General features: G+C 36.3%; 2 protein-coding genes across 3 annotated transcripts in view; both read right to left on the bottom strand.

Annotated features, from left to right (window-relative positions):
* The window catches only part of LOC107559943 (coiled-coil domain-containing protein 149-A-like), a 30648-nt gene extending 19685 nt beyond the window's left edge, over positions 1-10963 (bottom strand). For both annotated transcript variants that reach the window (XM_016243973.1, XM_016243972.1), the window contains exons 1-10: positions 10155-10963; positions 8283-8444; positions 8152-8190; positions 7946-8053; positions 6948-7064; positions 6589-6761; positions 5411-5483; positions 5195-5279; positions 4930-5074; positions 4121-4197 (exon numbers count right to left, since the gene is read on the bottom strand). In XM_016243973.1, the coding sequence (XP_016099459.1) occupies positions 4121-4197; positions 4930-5074; positions 5195-5279; positions 5411-5483; positions 6589-6761; positions 6948-7064; positions 7946-8053; positions 8152-8190; positions 8283-8444; positions 10155-10205 (1030 nt within the window). In that variant the 5' untranslated portion in view covers positions 10206-10963. The remainder of the gene's footprint in view (positions 1-4120; positions 4198-4929; positions 5075-5194; positions 5280-5410; positions 5484-6588; positions 6762-6947; positions 7065-7945; positions 8054-8151; positions 8191-8282; positions 8445-10154) is intronic.
* A 39-nt stretch (positions 10964-11002) lies between these two features.
* LOC107559927 (uncharacterized) lies at positions 11003-13838 on the bottom strand. The gene is made up of 5 exons (XM_016243956.1): positions 12357-13838; positions 12061-12281; positions 11724-11853; positions 11500-11600; positions 11003-11284 (listed from the first exon to the last, which is right to left on the bottom strand). The coding sequence occupies exons 1-5, from the start codon at positions 13815-13817 to the stop codon at positions 11152-11154; spliced, it is 2046 nt and encodes a 681-aa protein (XP_016099442.1). The 5' UTR covers positions 13818-13838; the 3' UTR covers positions 11003-11151.
* Between the last annotated feature and the right edge of the window lie 563 nt (positions 13839-14401).

Here is a 14401-nt window from a genome sequence, read left to right on the forward strand (position 1 = left end):
ACCCAAACACACAAAAAGTCAACGTCAACATTTTTTGTGGACAACACAAACTTTATATATATATATACACACACACATATGCATATATATATATATGCATATTTACATATATACACACACACAAACATATATATATATATATATCTAACAAATCAGCTTGTATCAGTAAAAAATAAAAACAGAAATAAATTATTTAAACTGTTTTTGACCACTCCATGAGGTCCTAAAACATCATTTTACTGGATAATTTTTTTAAATATCTTCATTTGTATTCCACAGAAAGTCATAAGGGTTTGGAACAACATGATGTGAGTAAATACTGACAAAATATCCATTTTTGGTTGAACTATCCTTGTTGAAGTGTCCAAACTTTTTGGGTACACTTTATGTAAATCTACAGAAATGCTCCTAGATTAACAGCTGACAGCAGCCGTGGGCTCCATATGGTCTTCTGGACTTCTCAAGAGAGACTTTATTTTTTAAAAGGCACTGAAATGATGCTGTACGCTCAACTTTCTTTGTTTGAAAAGGTCATTGGTGTGTTATGGAGAGCGGCGTCTGAGCTAATTAAAAAGTCAGGCTAATTCTGTATGCCGAACAGCATGGAGCTTCACTGCGGCTGCTTCACAGACCGCTGTGCAAAGCAGGACGGATGGATGAGAGGCGAACCCCACCTGGCAGCTGCCCATCCATCCATTCATTCACTGCTTGTCCCTGCCGCTCACTGGGGAACAAAACCATCTTATGGACAAACCGAGCTTTGCGTCACGGGGTCGTACGGCTTGGAAGCCACAGAAGTCGCCACTAAATTCCTCTCGTGGTGACTTCTGGGAAACTTGAAACAAGAAAAGATATCTCTCACGCGTTGCTTTGTCATTGCGATGGCAGGTACAAAGAGTCGTGAGGGGAAAACAAGTTTAAGTCAGACAGGCTGTACTGACAGGCAACAAGGAAACAAGTACAGCCTGTCACCTAAACAGACAACATGAAGAAAAAAGACGTCCAAAACTCTTCTATTTTCTCTCTGGAAATAAAGGTGCACTCATTTTGTGTCCATGTTCCCTTGTGAAAAAAAGTACACTTTGGAATGCTTTTAAAATGAGATAATATAGTAAAAAACAATATACTTAAGTGTGACCTGAATGTAATCTTTTCGGACACTTAACTGCATGTTAATTGCAATTAAATGAAAATTTATTATAGTTTAAGCTTATAATAAATGCATTTTAAGAGTGCATTTTAACCCACTTAAGTAGGACTACAAAAGTACATTTTATATGTAATTTCATAATTGCTTCTATTGCTTGTGAAATATCAATCATTTATGGTAAACTAAAATACACTTTAGTGCAATTCCTTTGAAACTTTTAAGTTACGTATTTAGATATATTTGTTAATTAACATTTGTAATGATGAAGTTATAATTTAGTATGTTTAAAATATACTAAGTTTAAAATAACACACTACAGTTAAAATTATATTTAAGTACTTTACATGTGCGTATGTTAGTCAACACGTAATAATATAGTGTGTTTCTATAAAGCACAACAAAAGATTATTAAAACATCTTTTAAAAGGCACTTTTAATTTGATATTACAAAGTGCACTTTTTAAAAGTATACTTAAGTGTGTTAAGAAACAGTCATGAAAGTGTCTGTCTTTAAGTCACTTAAGTGGCCTTTTATTTCATTAATATTGCATTATCTGCAAGTAGTTTTTAAAAAGAATAAGTGCACATTCAACACAATTAAGCATATTTTTTTGTCATGTTGACCAATATGCCTTATACTGACACCTACTGGCACGGAGGACGCTTCACACAAAAGCATTAGTTATCAATGCTCTGTTAAACAATGATTTTTTATTTTGTGGCCAGATGTCCAAGTGGGTATCAACAAAGCAAGTAGTATCCAGGAGGTCATGTGATCTCAACATGTCTGCCCCCACGAGGCCACTCACCGCATGTCAAATAAATCATCGTTTTTAGGCTCCTGACTGAAGTCTTCATCTCATGCGAGTGCACATCACTTTAAACATATTTACCAAAAGCACTATTCGTTCAAGTTTCAAACTTTTTTAATGAGGAAAAAATTAGCCAGTGCACCTTTAACTGATTTCTCCAGTTCATTTCTGCAAAGCCACCGACTCTGCCAATTCGATCACGTTCATAGACGGAGTTGTTCATAGAACAAAGTTCCCTAATAATACCACATTCCCCAAATGTGTTTGTAATGTGGGCAATCAGTTTCAGTAATGGATGCTTGTCAGTTTTATGGTGGCAGAAGGACAGTCTTGTGACAGGTGAGCATCTGATCTGTGCTTCAGTCAAAGTGCTTTACTGCCCTCTTGTGAACGGAGGCTGTAAGTATTTGAAGCTGGTGCTTGAATGACCATTTTAGAAAAGTAGGCCTATGTGGGCACTTGTTAAATGGCCAATATAAGCCATTAAGAAAGGACTTTGAAACTAAACTAAAATCTGTTCATTAGTGGTGCTTTGCCAAGTCAAGCATCACTATTTCTATTGCTCATATTTAGGTTAGTGATTTGAAACAAAATAACTGGAAGGTTAAAGTGTGCTGTTACTTTTCTAAGTGATCAGACTTACAAATTTTGCCTGGCTGGCAGGCAGTAAAATGGAAGAAATTGGGGCAGAACCCTAAATAAAAAAAACATCATAAGAGAGATTTGACTTTACATAGCAATGTATAAACCACTTAGCAACTGCATAACAACATACCACTCCAGTGCATCACTTAATGTCTTGTGAAGCCAAAAGCTGCGTGTTTGTAAGAAACAAATCCATCATTAAGACGTTTTTAGCTTTAAACTATTGCTTCCAGCTAAAATATAATCCATAATCCAAAAAAAATCCATTCCATGTTGTCTATCACATCAAAATCCTCCCACACATTTGTTTAGAGCTATTTTGGACTGTTTTGGCTTGTAAACAGTGCTTGATCTGTGCAGATTTCTGTCCTGATTCAGACGAGACAACTTTTTCACTGGAGAAATAATATTATGGATTATGGTATTTTAGCCACAAGCAACGGTTTGAAGTTAAAACATCTTAATGATGGATTTGTTTTTTACAAACATGCAGCTTTTCACTTCACAAGACATTAACTGATGGACTGGAGTGGTGTGGATTATTGTGATGTTTTTATCAGCTGTTTGGACTCTCATTCTGACGGCACCCATTCACTGCAGAGCATCCATTGCTGAGCAACTGATGCAATGCTACATTTCTCCAAATCTGATGAAGAAACAAACTCATCTACATCTTGCATGGCCTGATGGGGAATACATTTTCTTTTTTGGGTTAACTTTTCCTTAACGTCTCATCTGAACACCTGCTAAATTAATTAAAAAGCAGCATATCTCTAACACTACGAATGCTGCTTATTAATAATGAAATGTATGAACATTCTGTGCTGATCCTTAAAGAGTGCTTGACAAAAATGGCCTAGCTAATAGTTTTAGTCTATTCTGAACGTTCCTGATCAGTTCACAAGAGAGTCGGTTACATTAAAACCAAGTGGTTACATTAACACATTTATTCAATAAAAAACTACAGCTAAAGGCTATCCCTTGCGGGGGGGGGGGGGGAAAGTACACTTTAGCATACTTTTAAAAACAGCGCTTATCACAAAAATAATATAATTTAAAAGAATATGCATGTGAAATTAATGTTTTTGGACACTTAATTATATGTTAAATGCAAATAAAGTGCTTTTTTGACCCACTTAAGCAGGACTTAAGTAAATTTTTATATGTAATCTCATAATTACTTCTATTGTCTTAAAATCTGGTTAAACTACTGCTGACAATCATTTATGGTAAACTAAAATATAATTTAATGTAATTTCTATTGGAACTTGTGTTTAAATATATTTGAAATTGCACATTTGTAATGATGACATTACAATTTAGTACTTTTAAAATATATTAACTACAATATACAGTAATTACTTAGATTCAAGGCTACGATTTTATCCTATAAACTAAAAGATAGTCAATATGTATACGGGTAAAAATAATAATTAACACAAGCCAAAAAGAATAATTTCAACAAATGGAAAATGAAAAGCACAAAAAATGTGATCGACATATAAGCACTCACCTGGGAGACTCCAAAGCCCGGAAATTTCAAGAGTCTTCAGCTTTCTCTCCAAATCAGCAACTCGGTTTCCCAGAATTCTATAAAGCACAATAAAATTAATTCTGTACAGATGATTACTATTATATATAGAAGCCCGTTTCCGCCACTGAATAAAAAATAAAACAAGGTAATTGCGACTTTTTATCTCAGAATTCTGACTTTAATTACGAGTTCATATCTTGCAATTTTGACTTTACTAAAGTGCGAGTTATAAAGTCAAAAGTGCGGGTTAACTTATAAAAGTCAAAATTGCGAGTTATAAAGTCAAAATTGCGAGTTATAAAGTCAAAATTGCGAGTTATAAAGTCAAAAGTGCCAGTTATAAAGTCAAAATTGTGACTTATAAAAGTCAAAATTGCGAGATATAAACTCGCAATTCTGAGAAAAAAAAGTGTTAGAATTCTGAGATAAAAAGTCGCAATTACCTTGTTTTATTTTTTATTCAGGGGCGGAAACGGGCTTCCATAAATGATAACATGAGACATATTTTTCTAATAATTTTGTGAATGCAACCTGCAGGTATTAAGATAAATGATGTAAAATTATGTAAATAAAATAAAGATTATTCGAGTATGTTTTACAATTTTTTTTATTTCAGTCTTCCTACTTAATTTCAAGCTTAATTCAATGTTACTTGCAATTTCCTTGTAATTAATGTAATTAATTGTGATTTGTAATTCCGGAGTGAAATTGTTTCTACATTTTTTTTTATTATACAACTTTTGTGATAAATGATAAAACAGTCCGTGCAAAAGCAGTTACAAACAAACCTGTTGGTCTGTCTTTGGTGCTGAATGATTATGTTCTTCTCATGAATGGTCTCCAGTAAGGCTGTGGCTAAAGACTTCAGGTCTGAGATAGACTGAGGTGTGGCTGGTAAACTGCAACCATTATCCTCGGACAACAAACCCTGCACTGCAATCATCAGGAATACAGGTGTGAAGAAGTGAATGCACTCGTATGACATGCTGAATAGCAACATTTCTTCACTTCCTTGTTCCTTCTCAGACAAAAGCAATCACGTGACCTGAGCACCTTGTTTAGGAGAAAGGACTCCAGTAAGTGCTCTGCTGTTAGACTTGCCACCGATCTCAGGGTTTCTTCTGCGATCCAGAGCAGTCTATGACATATCCAGCAAGACAGCGATATTGCAAATACAGTGAAATATTACAATGCAATATTAAAGCTGTGTAACTTAAACTCTGATTAAACCTTAAAAAAATTAATAAATTAAGACTTTTTCAGCCTTACCTTATATTTCTGAATGTTACTCTTCAACAGACTGACCTCCTCTTGAACTTGTTTGAATCTCTCTTGCAAGTATCTGCAATACAACAAAAACACGAAAAACTCAAAATTGTGTAGCAAATCAAAACTGTTTATAATTCAGCCTGTACAATAAAAAGGAACCCCCTCCCCCCCAAAGCCTAATGAAAACCAGTTTTGAATGCTTTTTTACATGGTTTTTGTGGTCACTAGATAATAATGGCCGGTCTAAAGGACTAGTCAGCAGCTGGAAGGGTAGTTAGACCTGGTAGTCCACTTTAAACCAGCAATAAACCAGCTAACCATGTTGGAAAAACCACTATGAACACTTTAATATGGCCATTTCTCTTGTGGTTCTTCACTAGGGAGCCTCAGCAAACATTAAAGGGGTCTAAATATGACAATTTTTTTTTAAATAAGACAAAAATAAGCTAATATATATATATACACACTTTTTTATATTCAATATTTATGTTAATCCTAAAACAATCTGTAGCTGGGAAATTACAAAACATCTTGAAAAGTCAAACTCATTGGTTAAAAATAGTGGGTAAAATAAAGCAATAAGCCCCGTGAAGCCGTGGTTTACAGGGGCGTTGTTAGGCACGGCGTGAAGCGGAGTTAGCTGTTATTAATAAAAACGGTATTCTTCCACCAAACAATGTAGTTCCTCAGAAACAGTTGTGGTTGCAACAAAGTGGTTGCAGAGCAGCACACAGAAGTAAACAAAGGTGTATGTTTGTAGAGTAATTTACAACAGCTTCGAACATGGCTCAGCCAATCAGAATCAAGCACCGGAAATCTCCGTTTTATAATTGGGAGTAAAAATTCTGTAAGTTACTAACATACAGAAAAGTCAAACTTGATGGTTTAAAAAGCGGGATCCCAGAAGAACATTCAGCTCTTAAAAACTTACTTTAACTGTAATTATAAGTTACTTCTTTTCTATTTTATCTATGGACAAACCTAATTTCTGTAAATTTAAAAAAAAAAAAAAAATTTTGAAATCAAAACTCATTACAGCAGATATACTAGAGCAAACCTAGCCGACATGTGGAGGCCTTCAAAAAACACACAATGAGGAAGCCTTGGAGTCAAAATGGTTGAGAACCACTGCATTACACATAACGAAGATCTGACGAGCGACATTAACACTCCCTGACTTGTTCTCCATGCAGAGCGCGTCCACATCGATGATACGCTTCTCCTGGCCGCCCAAGATGTGGTTCAGCTCGAGGTTGAGACGTTCAGCCTTCTCCTTAAACACGGTCCTCTCTGCCTTTACATCCTGCAGTTCATCGCTCAGCGTCTTCAGACTGTGTTCAAGCTCTTCTCTCTTAAAATAACAGTGCCAGTGGATATTCTCACAAAGTGCTGTATTTGAATTACTATCACATACTGAAAACATGAATAGGACACCAGAGAGATCATGAAAAATATGTTGTTCTTATTCACTTGAATTGCAAGAAGTGCAATAAAAGAGGATGGGAATCATATAAAACCTAAATGTATAAAGACGCACATGCAGTGCTGCCTTCTCCAGCTGCCTGACCAGATCCTCGCGCTCGTGAGCAGGGAAATGTCTGACCCCGACTTCATCGTCCCCAAGCCTCTGTTTGGTGATGGTCATTCTTAACAGCTATGAAGGGAAGATGACAGCAGGGAAGTGAAAAGCTTATTATAGATTTGTATATCAATTTGTCCATGTATTTTCATGCAAATTTTGGGATATTGCATTAAAAAAAACAATGGATGAAAACTCCAAGACGTGCATAAAATCTTAACATGCACCTAAAAACCTACGCACTCAACTGAGGTGGATAATTTTTATTTGTCCATGTATTTTCATGCAAATTTTGGGATATTGCATTAAAAAAAAAACAATGGATGAAAACTCCAAGACGTGCATAAAATCTTAACATGCACCTAAAAACCTACGCACTCAACTGAGGTGGATAATTTTCTAATTATGTAAAAAAAAATTAAATGCACATAAATAATGCAATGCACATAAAATGCAAAGGAAACACAGCTACCAAATAAATTCTTGGATGTGCAACAAAAAGCCCATGTGACCTTGCCACAACATATCATGTGATTGGATAACTGGACTAGCCAGTGTCATTGCACACCATCTCAAATATTGTTATAGTTGTTCTGAAACGCCTAAACCAAAGTCTGCCATCAAAATGATTTGGTATAATTACCTACCAGTACTATCTCACACGATTGCACACCCAAACATCAGGACATCCGAATGCAAAAATAACACAACAGGGTTTGTTTATCGTGTGTGGAAAAAAAGTTGCATGCTTCCTCATTTCCAGCAACTTTCTATTATTTTATTACTGATACTTTGTGCCATTTTCCCAGGAAGTGACAATGTTGTGCTATTGAACACATGGGATGGAAGCGCTGCTTTATTCACAAATGTTTTATGCAATATTGCAATTTTTTTGCACAAGCTAATTCACATCTTTGGATGGAAACATAGCTGTTTTTGAATAGTTTTATGGGTACCTTATTGTCTCCCTGTGTCTCGCTGAGTCTCTGAGTCAGTTCCTTTATCTCGTCGGCTAGCTTCTTGTTTCTTTCCCTCGAATCCATTAACAACTGAGCCAGATTGACCTGAGAGAGAAAGAGACGGAGAGAGAGACAGAAATGCCGAGAGAAGGAGATAGTAATTTCCTGCAAGAACTTGAAAAGTGAAATATCACAATCATCACCTGATTACGTTTTTCCGGTGGAAGTGAAGAGTCGCCATCCTGAAATTCATTATAAAACATACTGATGAACTATGAAGCCAAGAAACCTTTAAATAGACATAATAACGCACAGTAAGCATGCAAAGACACACAATGAGTTCTCTGTATTTCTTCTTCAAGCTCTGGTGTGTCTCTCGCAGCTGGTTGGCCATCAGTTTGTACTGGTCTCTCTCCTGCTGACAGCTGTCCAGCTCTTTGGACAGAATGAGGAGCGCGTCCTTCTTGCTCTCCAGCTTACGTTTGCATATCAAGAACTGCAGAAATGAGTCACAAAAGAAAAAATAATTGCAAAAATAAAAGCATTATAATTAAGCTATATTAGATAGATTAGACAGAAAGACTGATAGATGGATGGATGGATCACTTTTTTTTAGACTACTACATCACTTTTTAGGACTGGGATGTGACAACATTTCCTTGAATAAATAACACATTTCATCTAAACTGGAAACGAGAAAACAATTCAGCAAACCAATATTAATTCATGACATTTTGGCTATTTATCGTTGCCTTTATTCAGAATAAATATTAGCAAAATCTAAAAATTTAGCCGGTTAAAATTTGGCTGGTTTGACACAGAATGACCAAATTATAAATTTCTCCAATTCAAATGATAAAATTTACTCCAATACTCTAATCTTTGTTTTATTTACAACCTAAAAAAGCTAAAAAATAGGGGCAAGTCGTGGCCTAATGGTTAGAGAGTCGGATCTAAAAATTTAGCCGGTTAAAATTTGGCTGGTTTGACACAGAATTACCAAATTATAATTTTCTCCAATACTCTAATCTTTGTTTTATTTACAACCTAAAAAATAAATCATATATATATATATATATATAATTTTTTTTTTTTTTTAAGTGATCATTTCACTAGTGGTTCTTCATCAACTTCAAAGATGACTCAAACAAGCTAAAACAACTAATTTTCTGAAATTTGGTTGATTTGACACGAAATGACCCAATTATAATTTTCTCCAATTAAATTTTTTTAAATGTACTCCAATCTTTGTTTAATTTACAACCTCAAAAAAATTATTATTTATTTATTTATATATATATAATATAAATGTATATTAAAAATATGTATTTTAAAATGTCTGGTCATTTCGCACTTTGGATGGGTAAATGCAGAGCACTAATTCCAAGTATGGGTCACCATACTTGGCCACATGTCACGTCACTAAAATAAATCATATATATATATATATATATATTTTTTTTTTCAAAGTGATCATTCCACTAGTGGTTCTTCATCAACTTCAAAGATGACTCAAACAAGCTAAACCAACTAAAAATCGATATGTTTCTAATTTTAATTCACCTTTTCATCAACTTTTTCTCTTTTTTTTCTTATAATAACACGAGGATCCCCATGTTCTTGGAAAATATAGTCCATCTATATGAGGTACTTTTTAACCCGTTTAAACATATCTAATTTGAGACCGTTTTGATGATAAACCTGACCCTTCCGACAGCCCCAAAAATGTGTATATATATATATATATATATATATATATATATATATATATATATATATAAATATAAAAAAAATGTTTTAATGTCTGGTCATTTCAACAGTGGGCCTCAGCCAACTTCAAAGATGACTCAAACAAGCTAAACCAACTAAAAATCGATATGTTTCTAATTTTAATTCACCTTTTCATCAACTTTTTCTCTTTTTTTTCTTATAATAACACGAGGATCCCCATGTTCTTGGAAAATATAGTCCATCTATATGAGGTACTTTTTAACCCGTTTAAACATATCTAATTTGAGACCGTTTTGATGATAAACCTGACCCTTCCGACAGCCCCAAACCTCTCCACTAAAGCACGCATCTGATTTCCCCGAGTAACAAACGCGTGTGTTTTGTGCATCTCTTCTCTGTTGAGTGCAGGTGGCTGGCGATGCAGTGCCATATGGAAACAGCCATCATCTTCATGTTTCAGCAAAGCAGCACTCACCTCGTTCACTAAACCTTGCCAGTCACTTTCACTTCGTCTGGACGAGGTCATCTCTGCCCGCGTTTGGCGATGATATAACGTTTGCAAATCCTAAGCTTCCGCGAGCTTTATGAAGACCGAGAGCAGAAACTTCTCCCTTCTTCCTCTCAGCACTGTTTACTCTCTCGGTCAGCTGGTGCTCAAGATCCGGGTCTGTGAAGCTCTGACCCGGCAGCGAGATGCACGATATCAGTGCGGGCGTGGATGAGAAACTGGGAATTTTCAATAGCGAATTGATCAAACAATGTGCAATACAAGGGAGTTTCTTTTTATTTTAAAGCGGCGCTGAACATATCCAACCAGTGGATGGAGAAAAACACAAATTAAGAGAAACGTAAGAAGAAGACAAAGGTCTGTTGAGAGGAATAGATCTACATTTGTTTTAAATCAGATGAGCCATTATATATTTTGCACATTGTTTGCATAATAATAACAACTTTCTTAACACATAACAACAATAAGGTTTATCTACTGCACAGCACTGAATGTATTCGAAATCGTTCATTATAGTTCGTGAGGGGACATGTTATACTTGTCACATTATAATGCATTACCTAACCAATCAAAAGGTGTGATTATGATTCATTTTGTATATGACATTATCATGAGATTTTCCTGCCAATCCCAGGCTCACCAGGTTATAAGGCACTTTTTATATAGGTTTTTTTTGTCTCTAAAAACACTAAACAGCACCACAGCAGGTCTCACATCGCACTGAAAATTTTTCATGATCCATGAGATAAATTGCATGCAAGTACAAAATATATTAAAACAATGTATTTATATATTTTTCAAATTTATGTTGCAGATTTATGTAACAAAACATTAAATCATCTGTGTTTTAGTAACTGAGAAAAAAACCAAAAACTGTTTAAAAGCTGTACTGTGTAAATGTTCAGTATTTATGCTCAGTCACTGTGTTGCAATGACTGCAAAATGTTATGTCAGATCTTAACGTTCATGACGCCGAATTTATGTCCATACGAACACTTTCCCTGGAGTGCCATCCTCTCTCTTTGGCAAAAATATACACACTCCCAAAGAGATCAGGAAATAAAGCCATCAGGTTGATTGTCACAGCATCAGCTTTACTGTGGAGAGAATGACATAAAACACAATTATTGCGCAAGAAAGTCTTAAAACTGAATGAGTTTTTTTATACAATTCTTTGATACTTCTCTCCTGCCTGTTGATCATTCTTGATCAGTTGCTAATTTATTTGTACTGCGTCTTGCATTGTCAACATTGCATTACCAGCCCAGGATTTGATATGCAACATTTCCCTGCAGTTATTCCTGTAACTCACTAATGCTCGTGCAGGTTGCGTATAAATCGCAGCAGGCCCAGTGTGTTCTCAGGATAGGCTTTCTTCTTACCATCCAGTTTCTGCACAAGCTCAGAAGGCAACTGTGAAAGCCATATTTTGACACTGAACAATGCATTTCTTAATAAACTTCAACAATAAAAGCAAGGTCAATTATGTTGCATAAAATAAGCAATAACAGCTGGTTTTTAAAATGATTGACTTACTTCAGTCTTCCATTCAGAAAAGCTCTTCCCCTCACTGTATTTTGCAATGGCATTAAGGAGCTCCTCATCTGCGTTACGGCAGTTTTCAGCCTCTTTCTCGTTTCCCAATATTTTGAGATACTGCACTCTCCTGAGACGATTTCAGAAACATATTACAATCAGCTGTATCATCTATTCTATAGAGTCTAAGAACTACATACAAATAAATTGTGATTGAAAACAGATTGTTTTAGGCTTAAAAGGAACATATTGGGAGCAATGACTCATGGCTCGGACAAATTCATTCAAGCTTTGTACTGTATTTCACCTGTCAAATGTCATCAAGATCACATTATACCTATCATCAGTCCAGAAGAAGGGGTGTGCGAGGGTTTGCTCCACAGTTGGTCTCTCATTTGGATTTTCGTTGATCATCCACTCGACGAGATCCTTCGCTACGTCATCATCCAGATGCTCCAGTGAGTATCTTCCTCGTGAAATGTTGTACTCACAATCCACATCTTCACCAAATGGATGTTGTCCTCCAGAGAGAATGTAGTAGACTAACATCCCAGCAACCTTCAAACAGCTTACAGTGTTAATTCAGAATTAGTCAAGTTTTTTGCTAACTTTGAGTTAATTCCAACGATGGCTTGTTTGATGCCACCTTCTTGGGATACTTGTCTCATCAGGCTGTGTGAACGGCTGCACACTGGAATTTGATTCCTCAATGGATGACACTACAGTGTCTGGAAATGGTTCTTCTTTACCTTCACCTTCTTGTGATCCCACCTCTTGCTGGATTTTTTTCTTCTTTTTCTTCTTTTTCTTCTTCTTCCTGCTTGTTGATAGAGCTGCAGCCTCTTCACATAAATTATCCACTGCACTCGAACCTGCTGGATGCCTCAGTGATTCATCCAACTTTTGCAGTTTCTTTTTCATGACTTCATCCATCTCTATCTCTGCAGTGTTAAGTATCATCTCTGGGATAGAGGGCAATGCTACAAGTTTAGGAGCAATGTCATATATATAGGCAAACAGTCCGTAGGTCCAAACTCTAATCAGACTTGAATAATCAGGACGTGTGAGAGGCAATAGACTTTTGCACAACTTCTCATAGACGGAAAGGTTTAGTCCCAGTTTCTGCTCAGACGTCTTCTGCATCATGACATTGAGTATCGTAAGAATCACCTGATTGATTATTGCTCCTTGTGCATTTCCAGAGTGCTGAAGACTTTTTGTTAGAATTGACACAAGATCACTGAATACCAGAGCAGAAATGCTTTCACTGACACACAAAGCAGCATATAAGCAGTTCAGTGCATTTGGGCAGTGTTTCTGAGGGATTTTTGGGAAGCGTTTGATGACTCCCTCAATGTATCTGTATGCACTCTTTGTGTCTTTTAACCACTTGATGGCGCTCTGACGATACTGATCTGCACTTGGACCAATGACACCAAAATACACCTCAAACAAAATTGTATGAATGAAAGGATGCTCTTGAAATAAATTTTCCTTATAGATTCTGAAAACTTCTATCTCCTTTTTCGTTCGTACAGCAAAAGAAAGAGAGAAAAACAGATGCACCTTCTCAAACACTTGACTCTGTGAAGACAATCGACAAATAATTTTCTCCACTTTTTTATCAAGCTCTGGATTCACCCCATAGTTCATTTCAGGTGAAGCTCCAGCCTCTATAAGTGCTTTCACAATGTCTTCACGATCACGATCAACAGCACATTGTAATGGAGTGAACAACTGAAATCCATCTGGATCAGCTTTTGCTGCAAGTAATCTTTTCACAATACTCAGTGGAACCCCAGTTGTAAATGCAGCGTAATGTAGAGGAGTTCGTCCACTTGTTGAGGATTTGTTTGGATCAGCTGACTCTTCAAGTAGATAAGAGCAGATTTCTTCGTTTCTGCATAAAACTGCTGCAGATAATGGAGTAACATCATCTTTCCAGTCTTCAGAAGGGTACAGTCCATTAATATCTCTGCCTCTTATTAATTTGCGAAGTCTCTCTGCCTTGTTGTCTATGATGCATTTTATTAGAGGGTCTGTTTTTCTAGGAACCGCTGGAATTGGAATTGGAAGTGAGATCTGGAATGCCATGGACCTTCAAATGTTCATTACAGTCTGTGGAGAGATGTTAAACACCATTGTCATTATGAACATTTAATACATCTCATTCTTTAATGGTTTTTTATAAGTAGATTCAATTTTTCCTTTCTCTTTGGAGTGTTACAAGCTCTTGGTGCATAAAGAAGATCTGTAAAGTTGCAAAGACTAAAGTCTCAAATCCAAAGAGATATTCTTTATAAAAGTTGAGTCAACCACGCCCCCACATGTCTACGTCATTGTGTGGTAAGATTTGCATAATGCTGCCCAAATGTTCACGCAAAGAAAGAAGGTGTAACTTTTATTCTCACTGTAGTATTGTTGCTGTTGTTGCCGCCGCCATGTCGTGAAGACACCGTGTGTTTTCGTTGTGAAAGCGAAACTACTTTGTTTGGTCTTCCAAAAGAGGATCGCCAGATCGGCTTTCACCGTGGACGAAGCGGAGTCCAGCCCGGGGTCGTCACATGTGGTTGCCGCAAGCCTCCTTCGTCGAATCTGCTGGACGCACCGTTCTCAAGCTCACCGGCCGCCGCTCACTCTAGACCGCCGTGTGTGACGCTGTTTCGTTGTGAAAGCGA

Source organism: Sinocyclocheilus grahami, unplaced genomic scaffold (assembly GCF_001515645.1).
Source record: "Sinocyclocheilus grahami isolate Dianchi unplaced genomic scaffold, SAMN03320097.WGS_v1.1 scaffold706.1, whole genome shotgun sequence".
Taxonomy (NCBI): Eukaryota; Metazoa; Chordata; class Actinopteri; order Cypriniformes; family Cyprinidae; genus Sinocyclocheilus; species Sinocyclocheilus grahami.